The sequence below is a fragment of the Dendrobates tinctorius genome, unplaced genomic scaffold (assembly GCF_039654945.1).
Source record: "Dendrobates tinctorius isolate UK_male_01 unplaced genomic scaffold, ASM3965494v1 ptg000005l, whole genome shotgun sequence".
Lineage (NCBI taxonomy): Eukaryota > Metazoa > Chordata > Amphibia > Anura > Dendrobatidae > Dendrobates > Dendrobates tinctorius.
Genome location: NW_027361673.1, coordinates 30605942 through 30621547, shown reverse-complemented (window position 1 = coordinate 30621547; position 15606 = coordinate 30605942). Strand labels below are relative to the sequence as shown.

The following is a 15606-nucleotide window of genomic DNA, read 5'->3' as shown; positions in this document are numbered from 1 at the left end:
CGTTATTAGGTAGTTGCTGCACTTACACTGAGGCAAATGAGCCTTACTAAGGTCTGTTTCACACAGTCTGTATATGGACCACAATGCCTGAAATGGCCACAGGTCTCCTGACACACGAGGTGTAAATTCTGGGCTGTATGATCCACCTCAAGACCGGGCACTGCGGTCTGTATACAAATCGTGAAATATGCTTGGGAGAGCCTGGAGGGTCTTTTTTAATTAGATACTTAAAAATATTGGCCTCGCTGATTGGCAACAGTTCTAAATAAAACCCTGGGGCATCTGCAGGCAGCTGCACTTCACCCACGGCCACTCTTATTACCATTTATCTGCTCAGTTTTGTTTTTCCTTGTCAGACAAATAGCCATTTACATTATGCTTTTAATTGCACTAGATGCCGATTTTTGCATCTATCACATTTCATACAGTTAAGAAATGAACATTCAGCCCATTTCTCATTTGCAATAGTATTCACCCTGCTTACTCAGTCTCATTTCTTCTGTATTGTAGGTGTATGCAGCTTGCAAGTTTACGTTTTCCAAGATCCCAACACCATATACAATTAACAAAAGGGTAAGAATGATGCGTCGAGGGTTTAATTATTTCACAACTGCCGCCATATTGTCTGATTCTAACAACTATACTTTTCTTCTAGATAAATGGCCAATGGAAAGGCCACAGTGCAGGAGGCTGTGGTAACTTTAGAGATACCCACAAAAATAATCCCATCTATCAGTTTAATTTGGAGAAAGCTGGACCATTACTGGTTGAGCTCAGAGGACCAAGGTCTGTTATTTCATCTTATCCATCTATAATTCCCGTAAAAAGCATAAGTTTCATGACTTTGGGCAATGGTAACAATGAATTTCACTACTTGGAAAAAGAATAAAATAAAGGAAAAATTGGATTGAGACCTCTGGTTTCATGTGATCTAACTGAGAGATGATCATGTGATATACGGTACATGCTTGACAGGTTTGTAATTTTGACGCTAACTGTACTTTCATCTGTGCCACCTCTGAACTGCAGATCACTATGTGTGACACTGATTTCTAAAGCTCCTGTGTGAAAGCATGTGCTGATTACAGTGAGTTATATAGGGCGTCCCTAAAGTCTGGACACAGGAAAAAATACATAATTTCAGGAAATGAATTTTATCAACATTTTATTGAATTGGAATATTAAATAACTTCACTATGATTTCATTCATTTGCAATGCAAAGGTTGATGCGCGTAGCAAAATTCTTTTATAGTTAAATTAAAATGATAGCTAATGAGGATTCCTGTGTGTTCAGACATTAGGGACACTCTGTAATTTATCTGCTATGCAGAGGAAAATATTTTACGATTTGGGACATACGGTGTATATTATGTAACCTCTTCTCTGCAACATCACATGTAATTGGAGAGAATGAGTTTCCATTGTTTGCAAAGCTTACATTGTAGAATTCACAGATGAAAATGTTGCATTCAGAAAATGGACAATGCCTTAAAGATGACCTATCACCAGTCTGAGCATGGTAACCTGGCCACATCATGGAATAGTAGCTGCAGAACTGAGTAAAGGGCCTGTCACACTAAGCGATATCGCAAGCAATATCGCTATAACGTCACTGGTTTTTGTGACGTTATAGCGATATTGCTAGCGATATCGCTGTGTCTGATACTTACCTCCGACCGCTCCCCCGCTGGTTATCGCTGATCGCGCGAGAACGTCCTGGACCGTTTCTCGTCGGGCGCTTCCTGCTGTGGAGACGAGTGACGCGTGGACGCGGGCGGAAGGACGTCAGGATCGCCTCGTCTGACAGGTAAGTAACGACCCCCGACCCCTGCGATGTCGCTGGTGAGAGCTGCCTGTGTGGCAGCTCACTAGTGACCACTTAGCGATGCACCAGCGATCCTGAGCGCGTCATATCGCTGGTCGGGATCGCTGGTGCATCGCTAAGTGCGACAGTACCTTAAAACATATTTTTTTATCTATTCATTTCTTCTCTTCATTATGGAGAAATTAGCTTGTAAAGTTCAAATGGTTATTACCAGACATGTGTCACTGGGATTGTGCACTACACACACGGGGAAAACAAGAACACCCCCTCATCTTCTCCCTGATCCCTGCAGCTACTATGCAGAGATACAGCAGAGCTGAGTTATGAATCATTGCAAACACTCCAGATCTCATCTCATGGCAGTCTGTATGGGGGGAGGGTGAGAGGTGACAGCACTGTGAGATGGGATCTGGAACAGTTTGTAATGATACATAACTCTGCTTTGCTGTACCTCTACACAACATCTGCAGAGATCAGTAAGGAGGGCAGGGCGTGTCCTTTTCTTCTGTACGCAACGCTAACTACTTATGATTGGTCACCATCATGCAAGAGAAGAAGTACACATCACCAGAGGAAAAATCCACAAATTAAAAACTAAATTTTACTCAGCTCTGCAGCTACTCTTCCAGGATGGGGCCAGTTTAACATGCTCAAACAAGTGAAAGGTCCTTTTTAAATATAAGAAAGATACAATGGTGTGAAAAATAAAGATAAACCACCTTGTGTTCATTAGCCCTCCTTGCTGCTTCTTTGTAAAATTTGGATCTATTTTAAATCCAAAGTATCACATATTAAGCAGGGGGCAGAACATGTCTGTCACTTTTTATGACTTGTCAAGGGCTTCCATCTGAATCCCTGAAAATCGACAAAAAGTTTGTGAAACAGAAGCCCAAAGTCTCATGTTTTGGACGCTGTTCCCTTAACTGAAGTCATTAGTTCATGGGGATTGAAATGAAAGTGTCTGAACCCCACCTTAATAGAACATGTAGCTATAAGTCTTGTAATTTACTATGCAGGCAATACAGCGTGGGCTTTGAAGTCATAACTGTGTCCACATCTGGAGATCCTGGGTCCTCGGGCTTCAAGAAGAAAAGCAGCGGTGATTACAGGTATTACGCACATGATAATCAGTATTTCACAGACAAACTCACAATACAAGAAAAGCAACAACTGAAAATAGACCAGTAAAATCCACCTTAGCCATACACCCTTACATTATCGGATTAGAAAAGGGTTATTTCTCGTTCGCCTTATTGGGGGACACAGAGACCATGGGTGTATGCTGCTGCCACTAGGAGGCTGACACTATGCACAAAAAAAGGTTAGCTCCTCCTCCGCAGTGTACACCCCACCGACCGGCAGGAAGTTCCTCAGTTTAGCTTAGTGTCAGTAGGAGGTGGACACGGGTCTTTTATTAGACCCATATCTACCTCGTCGTGCGTCGTTCCTTTACAGGTTTCGGAGGGATACGGAGTGAACAGTCACATCCGTACTCCCACAAAGAGACTATGAGTACGGCGTGTACTGCCACCCCGTATCCTCATAGGTGTCCGCGGCAGGACCAGGAGCCTCGCACAGGTGTGTGCCAGCTATATGGACGGTCCTTGCCCCCCGCCTCCCACCATCTCGCCTACCAGAGCCTGACGGTTGGACGAGGCGTGGATTCCATAAAGACGACAGACAGCGTGGGATTCTCAGGTACCTTTATTGTGGCCCCCGACCTGGGTGAGTATGCGGTCTAGCGGCCCCCCGGCGTTTTCATCCTAAGGCGGTCGCCAGGGGACCACGGTAGGGCCTGCGCGCCCGCTTCTCCCCACGGTCGCCGCATCCATGAAGGCCCCTGTTCTTTCGGGCCTTGTTCTGCGCCCCCCCCCCCCTGTTTTTTCTTCATCCCGGCAGGGGTATACAGGGGTCGGGCTGTGGGAAGCAGGGATGCGGCCCGGGGTTGTGGCCTGGGGTTGCGGCGCGTCTTCCGCGCCGACCCCCTGCTGACAGGCGGCCGGCGCTATTAATTTAGGCCCCGGCTTCATCTCGGGCCTACCGCTGCGTCGCGGCCACGCCCCCTGCCCCTTTCTTCTAAGCGGGCTTCTCTCCCGCCCGTCCTAGGCCTTCCCAGCCCCCTTGCCTCACACCAGCCTGCTATTGGACAGCGGGCGGTGCTAAGGGGATCTCTGCGGCCAGCTCCGCCCTTCTTCTCCCTCTGGCAGCGCGCCCTTTTCCTGGTGGTCGCCATCTTCTCAGCCTGCCAGCCGGACCTCATTCCCTGCCGGATTTCGGTCGCTGGGCCTTTTTTTCAGCCGGATTGGCCTGGCCTCATCCTGCAGCCAGATCAGAGAGCGTCGCCCTTGGGGACACCGGACCGTGAGTAGCTCTGCACCTGCAGACTGACATCCTTCTCTGCCTTCTGTCCCCCAACCAGCCCGCACTGCCTCTCTTTTCACTATGTCCAACGCTAAGTCTGATCGTACCCGCTCTGCGTCCAGCCCGACGCCGCTCAGGAGCCATCCATAGCCCCAGGGGCGAGTGAGCACCCCCATGCCGGGTTGGGCCTCCTCTCAATCACAGTCAGTGGCAGACCTCATCAAGGTGTCTCAGTCCCTAGTAGCCGTTCTGGACAAGTTGCCCTTGGGAGCTTCGGCGGGACCCAGCACGTCTCAGGACGTCCCATCTGAGCCAGCCAGCGGCAGTCGCAAGAGGCCCAGGCAGGACCTCCAGGCGGAGTCCTCCCCTCGTCCTACCTCACCCCATAGTCCCCAGCAGTCTCCCTCTCGGGCCTCCTCCCCCGAGTCAGGCGAAGCGCTTTCGGAATCGGAAGGGGTCTTAGAGCTGGATTCGGACCAGGATGCGAACATGAAGGTTACGGTGCAAAACCTCATTGCCGCGATTCACCATACCTTTGACATCGCTGACGCCCCTGCGAAATCCTCAGATCAGGAGGTTTCGTCCAGACGGGCGGAAACACCATCCAGGGTGTTTCCCTTCCATTCTGAGTTTGGAAAGATTTTTACAAAGGAGAGAGAAGATCCGACCAGACGCTTTCAAAGAGGAAAGCGTCTCGGCGTGCTGTACCCGTTTGTTAAAGAGCTCACGGACAACTGGGCCACTTCTCCCTCGGTGGACCCTCCCGTGTCCAGACTTTCTAATAATACGGTCCTTCCGCTGTCAGGTGTGGCGTCGCTAAAAGATTCTAATGATAGGATCATAGAATCTCTAGCAAAATCTGCCTTCGAAGCGGCATCAGCAGCGGTATGTCCAGTCTTTGTTTCTTCTTGGGCAGCAAAGGCCATATCCACTTGGGCAGATGACCTTCGGCAGGGCATTCTGGATAAGGCACGACCAGAGCATTTGGCCGATCTCGCCAATCAGATTTCCCATGCGGGGGATTATCTGCTTTCTGCCTCCTTGGATGCCGCATCTTGCGCAGTTCAGGCGTCAAGTAACATCGTGGCAATCCGACGTACAATTTGGCTCAAGGCCTGGCAGGCGGACTTGTCCTCTAAAAAGTCTCTGACCAATCTGCCTTTTCAGGGAGTGCGTCTCTTCGGATCATAATTGGATCAGATTATTAAGGACGCTACCGGAGGTACGAGTTCTCTTCTCCCCTCCAAGCCTCGCAGACCTCCTCCAAGGCGTCAGTTTCGTCCCTTTCGGACTTTCCGCCGTTTCAATACGGCGGAAAACCCTTCCAACCAGACAGGCACGTCAGGAAAGAAAGAAGGTTTCCTTCAGGCCCACTCCGTCCTGGCGGTCCCACTCTTCCCAGGGAAGACCGTCCAGATCTAGATCTGGACGGTCTACGTCCGCATGACTACCATCGGTCTCCCGTGGGTCCCTTCCAATTGGGAGGTTGACTTCTCTTCTTCAGAGACGTCTGGCTCGCCTCAGTAGAGGACGCTTGGGTCAGAGAGGTTGTATCAACAGGATACAAAATAGAGTCCATTTCTCTTCCACGGGATTGTTTCTTGCAATCCCGTCCGCCGAGGGATCCGGCCTTGGTCCCGGGGTTCGGTTCGGCCATCGCCTCTCTTCTCAGTTCCGGGGTGATTGTGCCCGTTCCCGAATCGGAACGCTTCACAGGGTTTTATTCAAACCTGTTTGTGGTGCCGAAAAAGGACGGGACAGTTCGACCCATCTTGGATCTCAAGTTACTCAACAAGAGAGTTCGCCTTCGCCACTTCCGGATGGAGTCAGTTCGCTCGGTAATTGCTTCCATGGAGGAGCAGGAATTCATGGGTTCCATAGACATCCAAGATGCCTATCTACATGTGCCCATATTTCCCGGACATCAGAAGTTCCTGCGGTTTGCGATTCTTCACGAACATTACCAGTTCGTCGCACTTCCTTTCGGGCTCGCCACCGCTCCCAGTCTTCACGAAGATTATGGCGGCGTTGTTGGCCTTGTTGAGGATCAGAGGTCTCGTTCTTTTTCCGTACCTTGATGATATCCTGATCAAGGCCCCCTCCTTTCAACAGGCCCGCCTAAGTGTGGCGATCGTTCTAGACTCCCTGTCCAGTTTTGGGTGGATCGTCAACCGGGAAAAGTCCTGTCTGGTCCCTACTCAACGCCTTGTGTTTCTGGGCCTTCTGTTCGACACTCGTCGGTCAAGGGTATTTCTCCCACAAGACAAGATTCTTTCCCTGCAGCAGGGCGTGCGATCATTACAGATCACACTATTTCCATCCCTCAGGACAGCCATGAGGGTCCTGGGGAAGATGGTGGCGGCGATAGAGGCAGTTCCCTTTGCCCAATTTCACGCCAGGCCACTCCAGCAGGCCATTTTGTCCAGGTGGAACAGGTCGGCTCTGTCTCTGGATCGTCCGGTTCGCCTTTCCTGCCGGATCAGGCGGTCTCTCAACTGGTGGTTGACGTCTCCCCTCATTCTCTTGGGGCGGTCTTTTCTTCTCGTTCACTGGCAGATTGTCACTACGGACGCCAGCCTCATCGGCTGGGGTGCAGTGTTCCGCAATCACACTGTTCAGGGTCGATGGTCGACTCAGGAATCAGCTCTGCAGATCAATGTCCTAGAGATACGGGCGATCCATCTAGCTCTCGTCCACTGGGAAAGGCGCCTCAAGGGCCTGCCTGTCAGGATTCAGACAGACAATGCCACAGCGGTGGCGTATATCAACCGCCAAGGGGGGACACGGAGTGTCTCAGCCCTGGCGGAAGTGTCCAGAATTCTTCAATGGGCAGAGACCTTTGTTCCAACAATTTCCGCGGTTCACATTCCCGGCGTGGACAACTGGGCCGCCGATTTCCTCAGCCGCGAGGGTCTCCCGGCAGGGGAATGGTCCCTACATCCGGAGGTGTTTCATCTGCTCTGCCGTCGGTGGGGAACCCCGGATGTAGACCTCATGGCATCTCGCCTCAACAGGAAAGTCCCACAATTCGTGTCCAGGTCTCGGGACCCTCTGGCAGTGGGCGCCGACGCTCTGGCCGTTCCTTGGTCACAGTTTGTGCTCCCCTACCTGTTCCCTCCTCTGCCTCTTCTTCCCAAGTTGTTGAAGAAAATCAAAGCAGAGGGGATTCCAGTCATCCTCATCGCCCCGAATTGGCCCAGAAGGTCTTGATTCGCAGACATTGTCAACCTTCTCGCGGACGCCCCCTGGAAGCTTCCCGACGGGCAGATCTGCTGTCTCAAGGCCCGATTTGCCACCCCAATTCTCGGTCGCTCAATTTAACGGCGTGGCTGTTGAGACCGAGGTTTTGAGACGGGCAGGATTCTCTGATCGGGTAATTCATACCATGATCCGCGCCAGAAAGCCGCCTTCTTCGAAGATCTATTACCGTACTTGGAAAGCCTATTTCTCCTGGTGTGAGGCCAATGACATTGCGCCCTTGGTTTTTTCGCTCCCTTCTATTCTGGCGTTTCTTCAGGCAGGGCTGGATGCGGGGCTTGCTCTCAGTTCCTTGAAGGGTCAAGTTTCGGCACTGTCCATTTTATTTCAGAAAACTCTGGCCTCCCGGCCCCAGGTCAAAACCTTCCTCCAGAGTGTGGCTCACACGGTTCCTCCATACCGAGCTCCCGTGGATCCTTGGGATCTTAATTTGGTTCTTCAGGTTCTGCAGGGTCCTCCTTTTGAACCTCTCAGGGACGTTTCCCTTTCCCTCCTTTCTTGGAAAGTGGCCTTTCTGGTGGCCATTGCCTCCATCCGGCGCGTGTTGGAATTAGCGGTACTTTCTTGCCGTTCTCCTTTTTTGGTCCTTCATCAGGACAAGGTAGTTCTGCGGCCTCCGCCGTCTTTTCTTCCGAAGGTGGTATCTTCGTTTCACCTCAATGAGGACATTGTTCTGCCATCCTTCTGCCCGAGCCCAGCTCACCCTCGGGAGCGGTCTTTGAACAAGCTGGACCTAGTCAGGGCATTGAGAGTCTATCTAGCCCGGACGACTTCCTAGCGGAAGTCAGACTCTCTGTTCATCACCCAGCCTCAAAGGCCACTATTGCGCGCTGGATCAGATCGGCAATTTTGGAGGCATACCGGGTCAAGCATCGAGTGGCCCCTCCAGGGATCAGAGCGCACTCTACCCGGGCGGTGGGTGCCTCCTGGGCGGTGCGCCACAGAGCTTCCGCGCTGCAGCTTTGCAAGGCTGCAACGTGGTCATCGGTTCACACCTTTGTGAAATTCTACAGGGTCCACACCTACGCTTCGGCGGACGCCAGCCTAGGTAGAAGGATTCTGCAGGCTGCGGTGGCGAGTCCACTGGCCTGATGGAAGTTTGTTTCCCACCCCAGGGACTGCTTTGGGACGTCCCATGGTCTCTGTCCCCCAATAAGGCGAACGAGAAAACAGGATTTTTTGGGTTGCTTACCGTAAAATCTGTTTCTCGGAGCCTTCATTGGGGGACACAGCACCCTCCCATGTTCTACAACTCCTGTTCTTATGTTTGTCGGTTTGTTACAGTTGAGTTGTTTGTTCTGTTTTCAATCTATTCTGTTACTTCTCCTACTGCTTTCTCACTAACTGAGGAACTTCCTGCCGGTCGGTGGGGTGTACACTGCGGAGGAGGAGCTAACCTTTTTTTTGTGCATAGTGTCAGCCTCCTAGTGGCAGCAGCATACACCCATGGTCTCTGTGTCCCCCAATGAAGGCTCCGAGAAACAGATTTTACGGTAAGCAACCCAAAAAATCCTGTTATTTTCCATTGCAACCATTTTACAGAATATCCATAACATTATTCTATATAATACGTAGACTAAGTTTGCAAATCTGTTTGTTGTTTTTGGAATCAGTCGACAAGCTTGTAGGTAAGCTCGTTTCGTCTTATATAGCTGAGCTCCTGTAATAATGAGTTATTAAAATTGACACTTCATGGAACACACGTGGCCCGAGCAAGCCTTGTGCAGACTGTAGGCCAGCAGAGAAAACTGGGAGATGTCCGCTCTGAAACCTTTATATGTATTCTGTATACAAACTGTTAAAAATGGTATTTAAAAATTAATATTTACATTACTGTGCAAAAGTTTTAAGCAGGTGTGGGGAAAAAACTACTGTAAAGTGAGAATGGTTTAAAATAGTGTTAATAGCTTATTAAACAAAAAAAATGCAAAGTGAATGAGTAATCAAAGCAATATTTTTGTGTGACCGTTTTTGCCTTCACAACAGCATCACTTCTAGATACACTTACACAGCTTTGAAATCTCTCACCAGGAAGATTGTTCCAAACATCTTGGAGAAGTAGCCACAGATAGTCTTTGAAGACTGGGGAAAAATTTTCTCTTTATGCAATCCCTGGTAGAAGATGGTTCTTAATGATTTTTGCTGTATGTTTCAGTTTGTTGACCTGCTGCAGAATAAATTTGGAGCCAGTTAACCTCACTTATAATATTGCATGATGGATAAGCATCTGCCTGTATTTATCAGCATTGAGGACACTAAGGCTATGTGCGCACGTTGAGTATTTGCTTGCAGAAACTTCTGCAAGGTTTCTGCATCTCTTGACAGGAAAAACGCTGCCAGGGATATTGCCCACCCACAGGCTAAAAATATCAGCTCTCAGCCATCCCAGAAAAGGCGCATCTCTAAGATGTGCCAATTCTGGCACTTAGCCTCGCTCTTCCCACTTGCCCTGTAGCGGTGGCAAGTGGGGTCCATATTTGTGGGGTTGTTACCTTTTTATTTTCAGGTGACATCAAGCCCACAAGTTAGTAATGGAGAGGCGTCTTTAAGACACCCCCATTACTAACCCCATAGTGATATTGTATAAAAACACAGACACCCAGAATAAAGTCCTTTATTTGAAATAATGACACTCCCTTAATAATAATTAAAACATACTTACCGAACACCTAATCCACCGACGCCAATATCTCCTGCAACAAAAATAAACCACAATATTCTTCACCTGTCCACCGAGAAGATAATCCATAATGTCCCACAACGATCCTGATCAATTTGAGAGCAGTCACATCAGTGATGTGAGTGCTCGCAAAGACAGCCGGTGATATACTGACAGGAGATAATCGCTCCCACAGTGTATCACTGAGCTGCCGTGAGAGAGTTCACTGGAGTTCCTCAGCTGATCAGCTCCGGTGATCTCCCTTATGGCACCACTGCTGCGTGGGAAAGTTCTCACACAGCGGTGCCATGAGAGCACTGGAGCTGATGAACTTCGGTGAACTCACGGCAGCTCAGTGATAAACTGTGGGAGCGATTACCTCCTGTTAGTATGACTGCTCTACCTGGCCGCCGGCGAGACATCCCGATGTGACTGTCCTACACGTGAGGTCGCCATGGGACAATCTGGATTACCTGGACTACGACGGAGTATATGTTAGTTTATTATTTTACATTATTTCCAGGAGACGAGGGCATCAGGGATTTGGTGTTAGGGGAGTATAATTTTTTATTTTTACTTTTTTTTTTTTTTCCTTCATTTTAACTGTGAGAACAGGCGCCGGTTGATGATACTACATCTCCCATCAGCAGCACCTGCTGTCACTGTTATCAGTGACAGCAGACGTAGCCCAATGAGAGCAGTAGTCTCATCGGCCATGCCTACTGACCAGCAGTATGATTTTTACCACAGGTCACTGCTGAGGATCAGTCAGCTGACATCTGGCAGCATGATCCCACAGTGCTCTGACCGGCGAGAACGTTACCGCCGATAAGAACCACCACGCCGGTGTTTCCCACGTTGTCACACAGATGACAGCGTGGGAAACACCATAGGAAGCCAGTAAAACAAAAAACAAAAACTCAGGACATCCACAAACATATTTATATCTGCGTTTTCGCTGCAAATTTGACAAACTTGATTGAAGTTAATGGGTGAAGAAATTCTGCAGAAATGCAAAAATAATTGACATGATGCAGAAAACAAACGTATTGCAAATACGCATGGAAATGTACTGATCATGTGCACAACACTTCAGGATTGTCATTGAACAAGCTTGCATAAGGATTCCATAGCGTTTTGGGCCTATTTCCATTCGTAAAAAAACGCAGTGTACCCATAGCCTAAGGCTATGTGCACACGCTGCGGTTTTGGCCCTGCGGAACCGCAGCAGTTCCGCAGACATAGTACAGTACCATGTAACCCTATGAGTTTTCAAAACCGCAGTGCTCACGCTGCGTTTTTTTCCGCACGGTTTTGCTGTTTTTTTTCCACAGCATGTCAATTGTTTCTGCGGATTCCGCTGCGGTTTCACACCTTTAACATAGAGGTGTGAAACCGCAGGTCACTTTACTTGCGGTTTTACCTGCGGTTCCGCGGGGAAAAACCCGTAGGTGAATCTGCAGCGTGTGCACATAGCCATAGGCTATGTGCACACGCTGCAGTTCTGGCCACAGCAGAACTGCAGCAGTTCTGCAGTGTACAGTAGCATGTTATCCTATGGGATTTACAATCTGCTGTGCACACGCTGCGGATTTTTAACTGCGGATTCTGCTGCGGTTTACCATCTCCTCCATTGTAGAGATGATAAACCGCAGGGAAAACTGCAGGCCAATCCGCAGGTGATTTTACCTGCGGTTCCGCAGATAAAAAATCCGCAGACCAATCCGCAGCTTGTGCACATAGCCTAATAATCCTGACCAAATCTTCAACTGCATTTACTGAAATGCAAACAGAAACTTGCAAGAAACCTCCAAAATGTTTCACTGTATCCTACAGACACTCATTATTGTTTTGCTCTTCAGCGAACATCCTTCCTTCTGTTACAGACAAATGTTGACTCATCAGTCAGGAACATCTGTTGCCATTTTTCAGGACACACATCATGTAGTTTTTTTTTGGCAACAGTTCTTTTATGAAGACCATTTCTGGCCAGACTTCTCTGAACAGCAGATGGGTGTAGCTGGTGCCTAGTGGTTGCTGCCGGTTCTGAGATGATGGCACTGCTGGACAGCTTCCAATTTTGAAGCAAATTAAGCATGAATTCTCTTTCAACTGCTGCAATAAGGTTCCATAGAAGACTACTGCATATATAGTCCTAAGCATTCTCCATTTCTTGGTTGTTCTTCAAAAGAACTTGAACAGCACATCTTGAAACACCAGTCTCCTTTGAAATCTTTGCCTGGAAGAGATTTTGCTGATGCAATAGAACTACCTTGTGTCTTGTTGCTGTGCTCGGTCTTGTCATGGTGTATGACATGTGACATTTAAGGATCTTCCACATTCTCATCTGTAGAAGAGATGGGCTGTTCCTCTCCCAGTTTCAAGCCACCTACATTTTTTTTTTTTTTTTAAATAAGTTGACTGTTTTTCATCTTACAAATGATGATCATTATTACCTGTTTGATATAAGTGGTTACTCACACTCTTGACATAAATCCCTGATGGTGTGCAAGTGTACCTAGAACAATTTATGCTGTTTTGCAAAGGGTGGTCACGCCAAATATTGAGGTGATGTGGATTTCTCATTTATTTCACTTTGCATTTATTGATTTATTTTATCAATTAGTCTATGTTCTTAAGCATTCTTCCTTGTAGTCTAATGGAATACATTTCACCATATTTTTTTTTTTTAGCATTTATTGTGTGTGAAAAACTTTTAAGAGATCTAAAATGAAAATATTTCATGAGGCCATCTGAAAAGACATTATAAAATAAGTAATCTCCGTGTAAAATGACTAACATCCCACTGTAGTGATTACAGATAAATTGGAGCAAAAACTACGATTAAGGCTGTAGATCAAGAAGAGGGCTGTTACTGCTACTCACGGTGTGGACAGCAGTGCAATAGAAAGGCCGGTGTCTTTGGATAGTGAAGATTTTTGGATGCATGGGTCTCCTATACATCAAATATTAGTGTATTCATGGCAATCAAACGCTCTCATGAAAGTTGAAGGTGTCATGTCCCGCTGAATGCGGTGGTATGCCCAGTAGGTAGACTGGCAGCAATCACACACTGGTGACATTTCTCACAGATTTGGAATCCATTATTCCACGTCCTACTGCTATTGTTTCAGATAAAGCTTTGTTGTGAAAATGCGGCATTATTTTAGCATAGCTTGGCCTTTACAATCACGGTCTCCTCTCTCCATAGGTGCGGTTTCTGCTATCTGGAAATAGACAATCTGCCTGCAGGAATCTACAACGTCATCCCCACCACATTTTTGCCCGCACAGGAGGGCCCGTTCTTTCTGGACTTTAATAGTGTAATTCCCATCAAAGTGTCACAGCTACAATGATAAAGGAAATGGAGCCCGATACTTCTCAGGACATTTCTCTGCAATACAGCTTCACCTGAAGGGAAAAGTCCTGGCAGGCATGGCATTTACATGACTCGTGCTACAGCGCTGGATTATCATACACAGCTTTCAAATCCTGCACCCTGAAGAAGACGCCTCTTATGGAAGGGAAAGGGGTACTGCTGGTAGGATGCAGTATAAATATCTACTTGAATATTTTATTGGAGAATTTCAATAAATAGCTGAAAAAATAAAATATTTTTTCACCACCATACAGTGATTTGCTTTGTAGATTGATGTTGGACATAAATGCTGTGGGTATAAATTAGAAATTGATTTCAGCATTGTGGATTCATTCTTTAGCCGGTGATAAAGTCTTCAGTAATTCTAGCACTTAGAGTTATATGACACATAATTCAAGCATTCAAAGGACACTTTTTGTAGACTTTGTAAATGCCATGTAGACTATGCTTAACACACAATATGAAAGAGTGTTGTACAAACAGATCTGGGGCTGCTAACCTCGTACACCAAACTGAGAACTACATGATTAGTAGTCATTCTGTATACACTGAAAATAGCCGGTGTACAGTGTTATTAAAGGCAATACTATGAATGATATTGATGACCTATACTTATGATTACTAACAGATTGGTGAGAGTTTTAGGAGACAGCCCCCCAATAGTCAGCAGATAGCAGCTCCTGTCAGATGGAGTAGGAGTAGCACAGCGCCTCACACTGTAGTGTTCGTATCTGAGTATTACAGCTCAACTCCTATCAATAAGAGCAGAGTTGCAGTACCCTGGAACGGCCATGACAGTGTGCAGAGCCCCACTGTTTCCATTTGTCTGCGTTTGGAGCTGATAACTGCTCATCGGCGGGTCCATTCATTTATATACACCTTCCCACCTGTTGGTTTGCCCTATCTCCACCCCCTCTTTGATTGACAGCTCTGGCTTCATAGGCTGAAGATAGCGGGAAAAACAAACCGATGGAAAGCTACATATACAGTAAATAAATTGGCCCCATCACGAAGTACCAAGCTCCTGTATTTGGTTTGAACAGCCATTCTGTGCCAACAGTCCCTTGAAGAATCTGGCTGCGACTCTGAGAACAAGGGAGCGCTCCCGAGCATGGGAGCTGTGGCTGAGATAGATGAATGATGGTTTGGGCAGCAGCTGACAGCAACTGAAAGTGTATAAGAAGGCTTAAGATAATGAAGGCGTTAATTGTAATAAGTGAGTAATATAACCCTGAAAACCTGTCGGAGCCATGAATTACTGATCTGTGCATGTCCAACTCCTAGTGCTGCTGTCAATTAGCTGAGGGCTTCACATACAGTACCTGCATCCCCCCTTCATTACCTATCTCTGCACAGTGCTCCCCCTTAAAGTTGTGGCAATTTCTGGAGATGCAGGTGAAATGGAGTAAGTCTGAGCCCACAGGCCTTGGTTCTCTAGCAGATTCATTGATAGTTTGGCCCCCAATTCAACAAAGCAATTATGCCAGAGTTCTAGTGTAAATCGCTTTGAAAAGTCACATTTTTGTGCAACACAGAATTATTATTATACATTTTTATAGCGCCATTTATTCCATGGCGCTTTACATGTGAAAAGGGGTAAATATGGACAAGTACAATAAACATGAGCAATACAAGACACAGGAGGGAGAGGTCCCTGCCCACAAGTGCTCACATTCTACAGGAGATGGATGAGGATACACTAGGAAAGGGTAGTGCTGGTCGTGCGGCGGATCAGTAGCCTGAGGGTCATTGCAGGTTATAGGCTTGTCGGAAGAGGTGGGTCTTCAGGTTCTTTTTGAAGGTTTCCATGGTAGGCGAGAGTCTGATGTGTTGGGGTAGAGAATTCCAGAGTATGGGGGAAGCACGGGAGAAGTTTTGTATGCAGTTGTGGGAGGAAGAGATAAGAGGAGAGTTGAGGAGATCTTGGGAGGATTAAAGGTTGTGTGTGGGTGAGACCATATCACAGATGTAGGGAGGGGACAGGTTGTGGATGGCTTTGTATGTCATAGTTAGGGTTTTGAACTGGAGCCTCTGAATGATAGGAAGCCAATGAAGGGCTTGGCATAGGGGAGAGGCTGGGGAATAACTGGGAGACAGGTGGATTAGTCGGGCAGCAGAATGTA

At 47.6% G+C, this 15606-nt stretch overlaps 1 protein-coding gene across 1 annotated transcript in view; it reads left to right on the top strand.

Annotated features, from left to right (window-relative positions):
* The window catches only part of CAPN7 (calpain 7), a 115027-nt gene extending 101295 nt beyond the window's left edge, over window positions 1-13732 (top strand). Inside the window, exons 18-21 of the mRNA XM_073569230.1 lie at window positions 511-573; window positions 656-786; window positions 2843-2935; window positions 13316-13732. Of these exons, the coding sequence (XP_073425331.1) occupies window positions 511-573; window positions 656-786; window positions 2843-2935; window positions 13316-13460 (432 nt within the window). The 3' untranslated portion in view covers window positions 13461-13732. The remainder of the gene's footprint in view (window positions 1-510; window positions 574-655; window positions 787-2842; window positions 2936-13315) is intronic.
* The last annotated feature ends 1874 nt before the right edge of the window (window positions 13733-15606 follow it).